Raw genomic sequence first — 16,445 nt, 5'->3', positions numbered from 1 at the left:
TTTTAGTGGCTGTGTACAGAGAGACCAGTGCAATAATGACTCTAGCGTTATTACGATCATTTTTGCTGGGGGGTCGTTGGGTTTAGCTTTGTCTCTTTTTTTTTTTTTTTTTAGTTGGAGATAAATACCAGACTGCCTGTGCCTTTGTGTAGCTATTTGCACGCTACTTCTAAACGTGTGTGAGCATGCATCAAGACCAGTATATCCACAAATGTGCATAGACGTATAGGGATGTATAGCTGTGCGCAACCATAGGTATGTACACTCAGTCTATATTGGCACGTCTGCCTAGCAGGCAGGAGAAAGAGATTTTACTCCTAGGTTAGAAATTAGCCAATATGTAATCACGGGCAAATCACGTCATTGCTCTGTGCTTCATCTTCCTATTGGTAAGAGGGGCAAGAAGGAGCTGCAGACGTTGGATACGCACCATGCTGAGCAGATGGGAGCTTAGAAGCCAGGCATCATCTTTTGGGTCACCATATCCAACATCCTGCTGGGGAACCACGTCACTGATCTGCTGGAAGAAAGGTAGGTTTTGAACCGCGTTGGAGCCAAACATCACTAAAAGCAAATCCCTACAACCAAGTATTTAATCTCTGACAAACTGATGGCATGCAAGGAAGATCATCTCTTGGCAGACATTGTCCAACCCCAGCCAATTCTTATGTCTGTGACAGAAGGAGGCAAGGACAACAGCTAGAGTGTATCTACTTTATTGCAAAAGAAATGATAATATTTCAAATGTGTTCTTAGCTGGAAAATAATATTTTCTACTTAAAATATTATTATTAAGTCTTATTTACTTGGGCCCCATTGATCACAGTTGGTTGTACAGTCAGTTGACCACATTAATATGTGCAATCAACCACTAGAGTCTAAACTTATTTCAAGTAAATAGCCAAAAGCTTATGCAAATTTTTAAATGCATATCCTTCAACTACACAGCCTTTACTCTCAACAGTCATATACCTTCTGTAGCACCTTATTGGACCCAACAAATCTTGAGATATCTTAAAAAGTGTAAGATTAAAAAAAATTAAGCATTGCATTTTTTTTTTTCTATTTGGGTTTGGATTGCTGCCATAAGCTGTCCAGAATTTCTGGATTTGAATTTTTTAGATGGGTGGTACATCGCTGCTGCATGCTGCTAAATGTCATCTCCCCATTCTGCAGAAGGAGAGGCTACATTTGAGGAAAAGAACTATTTTATGGCCTTTAGAAGCGACTAATTCAGGAAACCATCACCTGTTAGAATCCTTTACTTTCACCTACTCTTTAATTCCAAAATTTTCTAATTTGTAGCTGAAATTTCCCAGGCTGGAAGCTCGGGGCGGGGGGGACCGGGGGGGGAGAGAGGAGGGAGGGGAATAATGAGAGATTTTAATCTGGGCAGGGAATCCATATTTGTAATTATAAGAGTCCCAACAGTGTAATATTCTTTTCTACTGCTCTTGTAAAGTGGTTTGAGTTGGAGTTACTTATTTGCATTTGCACTGAACTCAGTGCATAGTATTACTAACTGACATTACTCTCTAATGAATAATGTTGCCGTATCCTGTCACTGCCATGAGCTTTGCCTCCTCCTCAAGCTTTTTGCAGTCTCTGGGAAGACTGAGGGTGATACACTGGGAAGACACCCTCGTGGTGCAGCAAATTCATGACAACAGCTGCTGCAAGGTAAGTGTCAGTTTTGGCTGTGGGTGTCCCCCAGGTGGATGTCTCCAGATGGTGTACCTCCCTACGTTCAGAGATCGTTTCTCCTCCAGAGATGAGAAGAGGTAATCCGGACCTGAGGCAGTCACGAGGTGATAAGCATGGGGGAAGGTGACAGGTCAGAAAGCTCAGACACAAGGCCTTTCCCTGCCATATGAGGGTGCATCCATTGCATCACGAGGTGCCATCCAACTCCTTGGTAAACCCAGCACTGCCTCCTCCGCCTCCCAGTTAAGCGGGATAAACGGGGATGCCGCCTGTGAGGCATGAACTGATTGCGCATGAATAAAACGCAGGCACCAGGTGTCCCAGGATTTGCTTTAAAAGGCAGCATCCTAAGGTTGATCCTGTTGTGGCCAGCACACATGGTGCCCATCTTCTTCCTGCTCGGTGCCACTCACCGCTCCTAAAGCGCTGCAAGGGAGCGTGTAACCTGACGGGGTGGGAAGGGAGGAAACGGATGGGAGCTAGACATGGTGCCGGGCAAGGGAGCCAATATTCAGCATAGAGAGCTAGGAGGGAGAAGACACTTTGGGATGCAGCCACAGAACCCCTGGTAAGGATTTAGCGGGGTTTCCCACCCCCCGATCCCACGGCAATCCCTTCAAACCACCTAGCCACAGGACTTGAGGGCTTTCAGCTGGGCGAGGAGCTGACCCTCAGAAAACGTGACTGGGTGCTCCATCTCTCCAGCTCCTCCAGAAGAGATTTCCTTGAAAGATGGAGAGAAGATTGGAGATTTAATGCTTGTCTAAGCAGCTTTCAGGCTGGTTAACGTGCTAATCCCATAACCCCCATCTCCAGCCTGAAGGTGCGCAAAGACTTCACATGTCACTTCTGGATGACTTGACTCTGCTGGGGGAGCGAGGGAAACAGCAAGACAGAGAAAGGAAAAGGATTTGGTTGGGGATGAGAGAGTAAAGGCAAAATAGAGCCAGTTTCCTCCAGAGGCTAGCCTGAGAAAGGCTGAGGATGGACAGAGCAGCCCAGTAAAGGAGAGGGAGAGCTAAGCGAGTGGAAGGATGAGAGTGAAAGGACAGGGCTGGGTGGGGGGAAGAAGGTTCCTGCCGCCACAGAGCAGGGTTTTCTTCTCTGCACGCACTGTGCTACAGAGCCCAGCATGGAGGAAAGCAGCTTTTGCCCTCCATCCCTCTCAGTGGATGTCATGGCATCTTGCAGGGGGTGGTGTCCTAGCGAAGTCACCCACCGGAGCTGGATTTGAAAGAGGACTGGATTATTTTAGGACCTCTCAGAAAACAGGTGGTTATGTAAGGTCAAATCTCAGCAAGTGTAATCAAATCTCAGCCCTAAGCTGATCACCAGGCAGGGTGTTAGGAGATATTTATCCAAGCACTCCTCTTTGTGTTGTGACTTTCCTCCAAAACAGCCAGAGCTGAAGCTGGGGCTAAATTAGGAGAGCTGTGCCATCCTCTCCTCCTCTGCTGCCCTTAGAAAATCTCCTTTGCCTTGCCTGTGCTAAACACTCCTCTCGACAGAGACTTTGATTTTATACTGGAATTCATGGCTCAGTGTCAGCTCCCACTAGCTCTTAGGTGCCTTATGTGCCTTAGCAGTGCTGAGGGCATGCTGCCTGCAGCTACATAACCTCTCTCTGAAGCCATGAGGCAGTAATTACCAGCGTCTCTGTGGCAACATTTTTCCTTTATTGCACTTGTGCTCTTCCCATATTATTGCTCTCACGGCCCTGCCTCTGCAAACCCCCGCAGCGTTATTGTGGCAGATTCTCGTGGAAAGCACCAGTGTGAGAATTGCCCCTCCTCTCTCTCCTTTTTTATCTCTTGTTTTGTTGACTTCAGTACATAAAAGAGAAAACAAAGCAAAAGAGCTCAACAAAGCAGCTAACAGCTATTTAAATTCTCAATAAATATTATCCAATAATATACATTCACAGAAGCTTAACAAGCAATGAATATCCAACATTTTCACATGATGAGCGTTCTCTTCCCAGACCTAATAGAATCACAACCAGGAATAACAAATAAGGAGTTTAAGTGGGTCCTGGTGAAAAGTATATAATGCTAAGGGAAAGCACAGCAAGAAATCATCATCCTCATCATTTTCATTGCTATCACCTGCTGCACTGGAGAGAGCCCTCAGAGGAGGATGCTTCTATGGGACCCCATACTGCTTTTTCCAGCTGACCATGGGAAAATTTCCCCTTTTTCTCTCTGTCTCTCTCCCCCCTCTTCCTTTATCTTAATTTTTCTCTAGAAATAACTGTCACCATTACAGTCAAAGTATGCCATCAGCTATGGACACCACAAATAAATTTTTGTGTATACAAAACTGTCAGAACATCCTTTTTGCAACGTGCGTTCACCCAGCGTGCAACAGTGGCTCCTAAACAGTCCACTGAGTCTATGATGTGTTTATGATGCTTGACTGTACCCCAGAAGTGGGCTGCAGTTCCAGGTTCTTGGCACAGAAGTATCCTCACAGGCCTCCCAGTAAAAGGCTCTAATTCATTTTATAGACGTGCGTACCTCCACTGGAAAGCAAGAGTGTAGAGGCTCTAAATGAAAAGAAAAGTTGGAATCTGCCAGTGAAAGGCCATTAAAAAGCCCCAATAAAACATGAAACCCTACGCATTTGCAAGATCCTGAGGGGAGAACAGAAGGCTTAGTACCTGGCAATACACCTGAGCAATAAAAGGAGAAAATAATAATAAAATTAAAAAATTCACATTTTCATCCCCTGGCTTTTCCCTTTCCACAGTTATTTCCACTGAGGACCTGCTATCGTGTGGCAGCTAAAGCATTTAGCATCCGTGTGCCTAGGAGGTGAGCAGCCACCCAAGAGACAAGATAATGGAGCAGGAAGATCTGCCTCCTCTGCCCATTAGTTAAATGTTCCCAAGGAGAGAGCAAGATGCTCCCCAGAACCAATCACTTCTGTTTGAAAGCCTCAGCTGTTACATGAAAAAAATCGTAATAATGGTGGCAAAGAGCTGAACTGAATGAGATTGCACAGCAGTGCTTTTAACTGGTAGGAGGAGGAAAGAAGAGTATGTCTGTAGCATGGTGTGAAAGCCATAGGATGAGATGTGTCCCCTTAAGAAGAAGAAAGAAACATTTTACCAAAATGGTTTAGAAGAGCCTTTCTTTATTGGGTTGTTGGTTGCCAAGGAGAAAGAATTGATCGTTCAGAAAAAAGATGAGAAAAGGAGCTGTCAGGAAAGAAGACATCTGGAGCTGACTTGTCTACAGTTTCTTCTTCTTAGCCCAGCAACACTGAATCATTTGCTTCACTGTTTTAAACCGAATAAAGCTCTGGAATTATCTTATTTCCATTTAAATAAAAACACCTTCTTGCAGTCTCCTTTTTTTTTTTTTTCCAAAGAAGGCAATATTATTTCTCTGTTTAGTTCAATGTATGATCATTTTAGTGAGTGCTAGTGGATCATTTAATCACTGTTCGCAGGTATATGGCATGTAATTCATACGGAAGGAATCAATTATGGAAAAATAAAAACCTAAGGAAGACCCTTGAGACAATACTGTGAAAACTGTTATTCAGGTACATTTTTAAGAGCAACCACACGTTCTGCTTTCTGGCAGTCACATAGATAACAAGATTAACTACCTGAGTTCAATCAAAAAAAGGGAAAATGTTAGGCTATGGGTCAGTATATTAATGTTGAGCTTGTTCTACAAATGTCATTCAGGAGAAAAATAATCTTATAAAAGGAAAAACGCATTTTAATTGTGGGCAGAGTGAAAATGGGAAAGAAAGGAAGCTTTTTAAAATGATCTAACAAACTCAATCCCATTGCAGCACTACCAACAGCCTGGATGCAGACATTAAGCAAGGTTAGTGCATGGAAAGGATGCTCACTAATGCTACTGCTTTCTCATGGGACAACTCTGCAATGAGCAGGGGGATGCTCTTAAATAATGAATCACAAAGCAGTTATAAAGCACTGAGCTTTTTGTGCTGCATGGACCAAGCACATCAGTCCCCACAGCAGATGGCTGGATGGCTGGGTCTCATCTGCAGGTCTATGAGCTTTCTGTCCATCAATTTCCATATTTAGAAATAGGGATGATGAAAATTTAGCTCTGTGCTTTGAGATCTGTGGGTGAAAAGTCCTATCTGAAAAAGAGAGGATTCATTCTGATTTTCCTTTTATTTATGCTAATCAGGGAAAAGTTTGTGTAAGTTAATAAAACCATACCAATGTAGCAGTTTTGTGAGTATTAGATGGTAAGATTTGATTATCTGTTCCAAGAAAGGCCAAACTCACTGCTCAGAAGAAAATGTAACTCTCTAGTAACTAATGAAGTGTATGACAGGCTACATGGGTTTTATATCATCTGCTAAAAAAAGCCCCAGCATGTCCTATAGCGTTGGTGCCTGAAAGCCTGGGACGTGTAACGATGTTCTGACATGCACAAATTGAGCACCCTTGACTGAATGAGAAAAGCAGGGACTTAATTTTTCCTGAGGAAGCCCTGGAAATAGCCATTTGGCTTGTGGACTTAGTCATGTCCCCAGTGTCACCTAGTTTCTAACACAGGCAGGGCCATTGCTGATAGTTCAGCTAAACCTTATAGCTTGATTTATGTTCCCTCAGAGGACCTTATTCTCCACACTGACCATGGAAATCTCTCTCTAGAGCCCTGGCAGTGGAAAAACAGACCTCAGCCTCTTTAATCTCTGCCCCATTGCCAGAGCAGCCTCCAGGGCATGAGTGGAAATGAGAATCCCAACCAAGCTCAGAGCACTCAACATAACTGCAAGCTGAGCTCAGAGACACTCAACATAACTGTTGTATCCAGCAGCAGATTCCCAAAGTCAGCACACACAGTTTATTGCAGGCTGTTACAGATGCTTAATCCTGACACCAAAATAGTGGTACATGATTTCCTGAAGGCAGAGCAATAAAACTCTCCATGAGGATGCCTTCTTCTCTACATCTTTGATGGACTAATTTGCACATATTCTCACAGCTAAATATCTGTGCCAGGGAAAGCCCAATCTTCTGTATCCGTTCCCCTTTTTTTCGCTAGCACAAATGACAGACCACTTAGGAACATGATGGTCATTGGGGAAGGAGGGCTACAGCAAATCTTCTTTTACAGGCACCTTGGTACACTGAGATTCTCACCAAAATGCTGTTGACATGACAACCTCACTGACCTTCTACAAGACTAATAGACAATCTCATTACAAATCTATTGCATTACAAATCTAGGTCCTACCGCTCTCCTCCTCTTGCCAGGAATTCAGAGGCACTTGGTAGGCTGCCTGTCTGCAGGAGGGAAACAAAAGTTTAACTGCAGATGCCTGGGAAACTCCCTTCTTGTTTCCAGCCAGGTATGTCTGTGGCAAGTGATAAAAGTCTACCAATAAGGCACAAAGTCTCCCAAGCACCTGGCACAAGCTTTCAGAGATATGTTTCAAAAGAGTTATTTTGGCCCATGCCAACCACAGCTCTCATCTGCTGCATCCCCGAGTCTGCGTCTCGGCTGGGATTTCCTCCCACACAGTCCCATGAGTTCAGCCCACCCCTGGAAAAGTCACTGTCTTGTAAACTTGTGTTTTCTTTGTCATTCAAGTGAGCTGCTATTTCTGGTATAACTACAGTTACCATGGCTACACCAGCTCACAAATAGGGTCAGAAACCTTGGAGATGTTTTTTAAGTGATTCCTTGGAATAGGGAGTAATCTGGCCAGAGGTAACAAAGCTCATGGGTTTTCCTTTGGGGCCACAGGGACAGCATTTCTGCTACCGCTTGGACCCCACGGTTTCTGGTGCAGCTCTGGTCCGGATCAGGTAGCAATTAATGTGGCCCAAAAGGCTTTCCTGGGGCCAGGGGAGGAAGAGCCTGGGCAGGGGCAGGGAGGAACAGGGATCACGTACTTAGTCCCTGGGCAGAGCTCATCAACCATCCGGGGTTGCAGCCGAGCACCGACACAAAGCTGGGTGCCCGTTGCTCTGCAAAGGAGCCACGCACCTGCATCCTTGCAAAGCAAACTCCACCCCCTTTGTGAGGGGAAGGGAGAGAGAGAGGATGGAAGGAGAGAGAGGAGGAGAGGGGAAATGGCCTGATAATCATGGGAGATAAGAAAGACCATGATAAGCAGGGCCATTTAGGGAGTTTCTGCCACGTTTTCTCAGTGGCCAAAAAATAGCTTCATGTGACACCACGGAAATTTTTTTCTCATGTGTCCACTTTTGTTAGAGAGAAATGAGCCAGATTTCATTGGGGGGGAAAAAAGGAAAACAAAGGGGTTGTTCTGAAAACAAACAGCCTGAAAAAATGTAAATTGTTAAGGTTCAGAAAAGAGGAGCAGAGGGCTGTAGAACCAATTTCCCCAGCAACTCTACCTACATAGAAGAAGACAGAAGGGGAGGGGGAGCTCCCGGAGACCTGTCTGTAGCAGATGGAGGCATGGGAATGAGCAGCGGTGATGGGAGCAGAGTCTGCTGCCAGCAGGCTGCACCTCTTTATATCCACACAAGCAGGTCCCTGCCCACAGTAATCACTTCTGCTGTCAGGAGCTGCTGAGCGCAATCAATCTCCGCGCATTTGTGTACAAGCTCTAGTTGTCACAGGGAAGAGATGATGCCAACACCATGCTGCCCCCGTTCTCTTTCCTGTGCCCAGAAATTATCGCACAAGCCTCTGAAAAGCTGTGTGATCATCCTCAAACACGTGGGAACGCTAAGTGTGTTTTCTGCTTCTCTGCTAGATTGAAAACCCCTCAACTGCATCCAGGATTTACTTCCCAGCTTCTCTGTGCCCACTCAAGGGCTAGGACCTTATTGATTTTTTAAATGTAAGCTAAAAGTCTCACTGAAGGATTTATCTCAACTAATTTCAGCCATCTGAAAGGCCAGAGGCCACAGCTTTGGGCCTTTTGCTCAGCACCAGAGCAGTGCTGGACTGGTCTGCACTGCCAAGGTCTGTCATGTCAGAGACAGCCTGTCCTTCCTCGGTTACACAGCCTGGTGTGGCTGCTCCAAAATCATCTCCTCCAGCCTCACCCACCGAAGAAGCCCGTCCGTCACTACACAAACCCACACCTTGGTTTCCTTCTGCCTCTGTGCTGCTCTGATGCTCCTGGCGCAGCTTCTTTCTCTGGGACCATTTTTGGCCCTGCCAGCCCTGATCTCATGTTGTGAGCTGGATGCTCAACCAGGGTAAGTGAGCGGTGCTTCACCAGAGCCAACGGACCCCAGAGCATTGTTAACCCTGTGGTCATGCCTCAAGCCAGACAGCTACAGTCCATGACTGAGGTGCTGCTGCAGCTGAGGATGAGGATGAACTTCCAGTAGCTTCTAGCAGGGCCCTGGACCTTCTCTTTTCATCCTGAGACTCCTCCCACTTTTCCCACATCTCTGACACAGATCTCCCAGGCAGTCACAACAGGCTGTTAAAACGCATCGGAGATACAAAGTACCTGATAAAACAGCGTGCGTTACCATCCATGGAGTTTTGTTGGGTTGGAGTTTGGGCTGAGGCACCAGCTCTCCCCTTTCTCAGACAGCCCCTCAGAGTAGCAACGCTACTGGCACCCAGATGTGACCTAGCTGTTACCATCAGTCCAACTCCTTGGGTCTCAGAGATGACAGGCCACCCTGTTGGCTGGCCACCTGCGTGCAACACAAAGGTTCCTCCTTATTCCCCTGCCATCCCACCTGCTTGATGCAGTTACACATTCACCAGGGCCCTGCACAGCACCTCAGCAGCATTCCCTATGACTCCCTTGAGCCGACTCAACCGTCTCAGCACTTGGCTGACTGCACGCACCGCTCTGTCAGGTGCATCTTGACCCCTGCGGCACAGCTGAGATGTTTGGAAGCCTCTCCATGCATTCACCAGCCCAGGGGAGGGATCTGCAGTGGTTAGGACCAACTCCTCCCTTCCTCCACGTGCAGCCGTGTGTGTACGTGTTCACAAGCAGCGGCATCACTCAAAGGGCAGGTGATTTCCTTATTCCCCTTTGCTTCTCCAGAGATCACCCCATAGGAGCTCCAGACAAACCACAACCTCTTCTTGCAGAAAGGGGCACGTCACCCCTCAGGAGTGTGTCAAGGCTCTGCTGCTCTCCCAGACCTCGCTGGAGCTGTGCCTGCAGAGCGCTGGGGTCACAGCACTCCCCACACCCCACACCCCCCCCCGCCCTGCCGTGCAGGGGCCCGCCCACGATTGGTGCCCTGATGTCACCTGGTGGCAGGGTATATCTGGAGGAGAAAGAACACCTCGAGACCCTTTCTACACAGGCTGCAGGACGGGAGTTGAATGATTTGCAAGAGGAGCCCTTAGCACTGTAAGTATTTCCCAGGAGCTCAGAGCAATAATGAGGGTGGCAGGGGGATGAAGGAAGAACTGGCTGCAAAACCCAGAGGAGAGAAAAGTCCTGATAAGATCCCAAGGGGAAAAATTTGCATGTTTGTGCTTGGAGAGCATGAACAGACCCAGTAGCTAGGAGAGGGAGTTGTGGTTCTTGGGTGGTTGTTTGCTGTTTCCTCTAACGTTAGGGCAAGTGCTGCAGCAGTGGTTTGTCTCAAAGCTCCCTGGCTGTGTGAGCAGCTCTGCCGTCTGTGGGGCCACTCGATTTCTCATGCAGGGCACCCCTTGGTCAGGGATCCCTGGCACCCCCTTGGCTCATGTCCCTGGCTGGCTGAGCCTGTGTGTGAGCAGCACCGGGGGTGCTCCTGAGGGGCGGTTGGGACAGGCAGCTTGCGTTTCCAGCTCCAGTGCCCAGCTGTACACGCAGGGCGCATCGGTGGGGAGTTCATACCATGTGATGCAGTACCTCCAGTGTTACTGAATCCCTTCTGTCAACTGGAATATTCTTTCCAATGATCCCCATCTGGGATGCAGTTGTGGGAATATAGTTCTACTTGAAATGAGTTTCTGTCTTTTAGAGTGCATCCTTTTTCGTCTGTTCTTGGTCTTAAAACTGCCGCTAGAACGAAGGGTCTGAGATGCTGTGTAAAACACAGGATCAGAAAGGGCTGAACCTGCATGAATTTTTCCCATTGCTATGATTAGCCAGCTCAAGCAACTGAGACTGGAGCTGTGAGACTCCTCACTCCTCACAGGCATCTTACACTGGATACAATATTCCCTGACAAAAGCCTGACTGCAAGGATGATGCTAGTGGCTCTCATGAGGTCAAGAGCTGAGCATGCAAGAAACCCGTCAAAAGGAATGTAAAAATGAGGGTATTTCCTCCAGGATGCTGTCTTCTCCCAGCGTATCACTGCATGGAGGGCCATTGCCCATGGGTGTTCCATGTCTGACACCATCCCTGAGGCATCATGAAGACAAGTGCACATGGAGAAGTCTGTATTTTTGAAGGTTTCAGACAGGGGAAGATGAGATCCTACACTGAATTTGTCTGAAGAAGGTCAAGTGAGGCATCTGCATTATCTGTCAGGGAAATTTTCCATAGAGAATCAGAGATTAAGGAGGGGGCAGATTAAAGAGTCAGTATTTGTCAGTAGTATGCAAGCCTCTTTAAGTTCAAAGAAAGCTAAAAGAAGGATGATTAACCTGGCCAGCAACCCTGAGATAGGATATCTGACGCAACTGAGCTAAACCCATTACCATGTATTAGGTATAATTAGCATTCGGACGCAAGCAGCTCTTACCCAGAGGATTAAACCCCAGACTGAGCAGAAATGCTGTCAGAGGCAATTAGGTAACACCTTGTCAGAGGAGGGGGCAGAGGAAGTGCGTGAAAGAACATCTTGTTCCTCAACAATCTTTGCATCCACAGCCATCAGCTCCTGCCCAGGAGCTGCATCCCAGTGCCAGCAGCAGCAGAAGAGCCCTGGCAGCTTGGGAAGCACTGGGGTGAGGCAGCATAGCACTTGCAGAAAGCTAGAGAAGGAGACCCAGTCTCGCTGAACGTTTGTCAAGCCATCTGTTTGGTGTGGTACCAAGGATTATCCAAGTACCCAGGTACGGAGAGGCGAAAGGCTGGGAAATTCCCCTCGGAAGCTGCGGTGGGTGTTTCTTTTGCATCTGTGATCCTGGGGCCGCCTACCCACCCGTGTCTGGCTGTGTGTGGGGGCAGCTGGTTCCTAGGTGTGGGAACTGGGGCAGCTCCCTTGCTGTGGGATAGGGCTCTCCAGCATGAATGGAGAGTGCATGAATCTTTGCTTGCATGTGATGGCAGGTGAGTCCCATCAACTCACTGGTGGGAGGGCAGCTTGATTCCTGCTGTGAGGTGGAGGCTGTTCTGTGGAATTAAGGTTGCTTTCCATGCTCTGGCCTTTCTTTTGGTGGGAGAATAGGTAGAAGGAGGTTGGTAAGGAAGAGGTTAGGATTGTCCCTTTTAGTTTGACTGAGTGCCCTTTCTTGAGTTCATGCAGGTGAGAGAGAGGATGAAGTGTGATTTGGGCAGATTCTTTTTCCTAACAAATCCCAGGTATCAAGTAGCTGGCAGGTGGATATGACTTCTTCAGATTGGGGGAAAGAGAAACTCCAAGGACTGAGTCTTCCCATTAGCTATTTCTCTATTGAGTGAAGGCCAGGGACAAGGCATGGATTCAAGAAACTAAGAGGAGTTTGCCCTCAAAGATATTTTTGTGGTTAAGGTACCTTGCTGGGAACTCACTTGGAGACTGAGCTGAGCTGCCTCCTACAAGTTTTGGATGTCAGGCCAAAGAGTTGGAAATCTGTTAGCTGGTTTATTTCTTCCATCGTACTTTCAGGAGTAGCCCTTGAGATGGGTGCCAAGTATCTCTGCATGTCAGATGAACTGCTTATAAGTGGATGTGTGTCTCTCATAGTTCAGGAGGGGTATCTAGCACTGAGGCAGACACTCTACTGACAAGAACTTCTCCTGAGGTAGAGGCATAATACTATACTTTGGGGAATCGGCAGACATGCCATGAAGCAGTTTTCCAATGCAAAGCATTTTGCTGTAAGGCAGTACCATTTGAATTCTTCACTGGTCCTGACTAACAGTGAGGCACCAAATTCTCTCTTTGGTTTGGAGCCAAAATGCCTTCACCTCTCAGTTTGGCCCTAAAAAACTGTGAGTCAAAAGATTTTGTCATTCCTCCCAGCTGTGCAGTCCGGGTCATACTGATCACTGCACTTCCATTCCCATTCTGTAAAAGATGAAGGTGACAGTATTTGCCTGCCCTATCACCACGCTGTGAAGATAAAGCTGTAAATAGTGGGTGGTTGTTCAGGTGCTTCAGAGATGGCAGCTGAATAAGTAAGTTCCACGATTTGAGCTGATCGCTGTGCTTGTGGGCACAGTGTGTGCTTAGGAAGCATTGTGTTACAGGCGGGGTAACAGCATCTGTGCATACTTCAGCTGCAGACACAACCATCTGCTGCTCCATTTGGGGCTGCTGGAACCCATCCAGTCTCCTGCTCAAGATATTACAGCAGAGACAGGAGCCCAACCCAAGCGACGGAAGAGCTAGCGTGCCTCTAGGTGCTATCATTAGGATCCATCCTACTGCCAGCACAGATGGAAAGAAGTCAGGGGTGAAGTATTCCCAGACTGCCACAGATACAGAAACATGGCTCTTCTCCTTGCACCAATGTGGAAGTGACACAGGAGGATTGCTTGGATGGTCCTTCTCCTTGTATCTCAGGCTTTGCTTTCTGGCACTCTGGCTATTTCGAGACTGTCTTCAGACTAAGAAAAAAAGAAATACCCATCTTTGATGGCATTTATAGTTCTGAGATTAGAAGTCCAGAGTGTCACTGCAGGTGATGCTGGGGATTAGGCCAGAGCACTATGGTGACATAATGGGATTAGCCTTTAGTACCAAATCCTGAAGTTAATTCCATCAGCGATTCCATCAGCCTGGCTGCACAGGGACGAACACCTGGAGACAGGAGTTATGTAATGGTCATGGGGAAGAATGTGACTTCAAGGAGGGGAGAAAAAGTTGGCAATTATTTGTGTTCCATAAATGCACTTGGTCAGACCATTCTAGCATACTAATTAGTACAAAATTTGATGAAGGGCCAGAAGCTCCCCCATGGGCACTGGTCAGAGTTATTGCTGTCCTCTCTGGGTAGGAAGCAAAGGGCTCTGAGTGCAGCAGTTCTGCCCTCCAAGGCAGGAGAGATGTGTCCTGCACAAGAATTGCTCCCTGATAACTCTGAAATGGAGTTTGGCTCACGTACAGTGTGGTGCAGAAGAGGTTAGTGCATGTGATGTAAGGTTCAAAAATACCAAAATGGACACATCCTGGGGAAAGTTACAGAGTTTGCTCTACTGAATCCTTAGAAATTAATTTCTGTCTAAAAGACAGTCTCTAATGCTTTGCCTTAGCCTCCTTTACAATTTTTTAAAGATCCTGTGCTATTTCCCTTAAGGTTGATATTGATAAACATGAGGCCCTTACTGCAGCTGCACACAGACTAAGGGCCCATATAGTTCAGCATCCCATCTTCATCAGTGTCCAAAAGGTACTGCTTAGGCATAAGTATGAGAACAGGTGAAATATATCATGATGATTCCCAAGGACAGGATATTTCTTTAAGCACTAAATGTGTCTTTGTGGCTCCTAGCAGTCATATCCCGAACCAGTCAGCTCGAGTGCCCTTTGTTCAGCATCTTAATTCAAGCATGCCAGAAGAAAGGCAGTGCTATCCTGCTTACTTTGTATGCACTACAATCTTTCTTTATGTTTAATATCTTTATCTTTAATCCTGTCACAATTATACTTTCCGTAATTCTGTCGCCTGACTACTGATACCTAGAAGTGATAAAGTGATAAGCAGAGCGTTGCGTCAGTCCTTGCTGTTCTCTTGCAGACAGAGGGATCTGAGAGAGGCGTGCGCCTGCCACACGCAGCAGCCCAGCGATGAGTGAGAACCCAGCCACCAACCTCAACACTGGAGATGCTCCAACTGGTCCCACTACACCACGCAAGGGGCCTCCCAAATTCAAGCAGAGACAGACAAGGCAGTTCAAGAGCAAGCCTCCTAAAAAAGGAGTAAAAGGGTAAGGGCATTTTGGAAAAAAAAAGAAACCATGCTAGTTGGGTGGCTCCCCACTGCTAAGCTGGGCACCTGTGGTACCATCTTCCCTTGGGCAAAGAGCCAGGAGGCTTCCCCCTGCCCCCTGCTGCCGTCAGCTCTCCTGCCTGGAGCTGCTCCTTCTCATCTGCTGCCCATCCACACTTCTCCTTCCCCGGCCAGGGGTGCAGGGCAGCTCCCCTTTCCTGGGTGCTGCTGGCCCAAACTCACCCCTCGCCTGTTCTTTTCTCTCCTAGGTTTGGAGATGACATCCCAGGCATGGAGGGGCTGGGCACAGGTAAGTGCTGCAGGATGTCATTGTCATGCCCTGCTTTAACACAAGCGCAGTCATGCTTCAGTACGGGAGAGGACTGTCTGGGGTGGGCTCCCTTTCTCCCTGGCCCCTCTGCAGCTCTCAGGGTCACCAGAGATGGGTAGTTCTCCATGGTCATGCTTATGCTTACATACACTGCAAGACAGAAAGGCTATTTAGGCATTTTTCAATTCTGAATACTTTCATTTGGCTGCAAATGTGCTTGTTTGTTTTCTGCTAATATTCTGGCTAAGAATTTCAGCAGAATGAGGTCCTCAAAGAAATGCCAAATACTAAGCTATTAATACCAAAAATCACAGGACCTGTGATTAACCCAGATGGTTAAGTATTTGTGTTATCAGAATCCTAATTTTAAGAATTTTATGCACCCATCTGGGATTGAGAAACACGCACTGGATGAACTGTAACCAGTCAGAACTTCTTAGTATCAATAACTGCACCTATCAATGAATTACAGATCCTGAATGTTGTAGACCAAACTATTCAGCATCTGATTTAAGACTGCACGTGTCTTCAAGGAGATCACAGTTTGGCTACAGGTAGTTTATAAGAACAGAAGAAACCACATAACCAGAATGAATTTTCACACCAGTCTACACAGTCACTGAAGAGACTATAGGAAATGCTGGTTTGCTTTTTCTCGCAGAGAAAGATGGCACAGGAAAAAAAATACACTAATCTGGTTCGGTCTGGTAGGTAGTACCTACCTTTGAAGAGCTCATCTGCTCATCTAAACTTCAAGTGGAGTCTCATTCTTCTTGCTCTTCCAATCTCTAATGTTTCCCGAGTCATTCAGCCTTTCTATTGATACAAAAGAAATCCAAGAAATGCAATGACCAGAACGCATTTCTCATTCTCTCTCTTTTGCAGATATCACAGTGATTTGCCCATGGGAAGCATTCAGCCATCTGGAACTGCACGAGCTGGCCCAGTTTGGGATCATCTAAGGTGCCAGCATCTCTACTGGTGTCACCTGGTGACTCCACAGATCCCAGCATGGTCTTCATCACCTTTGACACTTATTTTTGGCCCTTACATCCACCTGTTATGGGCAGGGTGGTTTTGTAAGAGCTAGTTATGAGAAAGTCCTTTGCAGTTTAATTTGGCAAAGAAGTTATTCAGGACCCTGAACAGACCTCATGCTCCATGTGATGAAACTACTGAAAAATGTCTTAACGCCTCCCTGCACCATATCCTCTCTTCTCCCACTGTCATAGATCTTTATGCGTATGGAGATAAGGGGAGGCTGTATTTGAACTTTTCCCCTCGTTAACTTTTCCCCTGGTTAGCTGAGATACTGTGTGCATGGGTGTGCACGTATGTCCAGATCTAATTATATCAAGCCCATTCTTTTTTCTTCCTTCCCTCCCTGACAGCTTTCTATATAGGGCTTCTGGGACTATGTCCCCATGTTATCCAGG

General features: G+C 46.8%; 1 protein-coding gene across 1 annotated transcript; it reads left to right on the top strand.

Annotated features, from left to right (window-relative positions):
- The first annotated feature begins 11,563 nt into the window (after positions 1-11,563).
- Positions 11,564-16,227, top strand: PDE6H (phosphodiesterase 6H). The gene is made up of 4 exons (XM_054815299.1): positions 11,564-11,657; positions 14,487-14,676; positions 14,948-14,988; positions 15,895-16,227. The coding sequence occupies exons 2-4, from the start codon at positions 14,537-14,539 to the stop codon at positions 15,969-15,971; spliced, it is 258 nt and encodes an 85-aa protein (XP_054671274.1). The 5' UTR covers positions 11,564-11,657; positions 14,487-14,536; the 3' UTR covers positions 15,972-16,227.
- The last annotated feature ends 218 nt before the right edge of the window (positions 16,228-16,445 follow it).

This window comes from Grus americana, chromosome 1 (assembly GCF_028858705.1).
Source record: "Grus americana isolate bGruAme1 chromosome 1, bGruAme1.mat, whole genome shotgun sequence".
NCBI classification, from domain to species: Eukaryota; Metazoa; Chordata; class Aves; order Gruiformes; family Gruidae; genus Grus; species Grus americana.
Note: the sequence above shows the minus strand (reverse complement) of the source record. Positions and strands in the feature narration are given on the sequence as shown.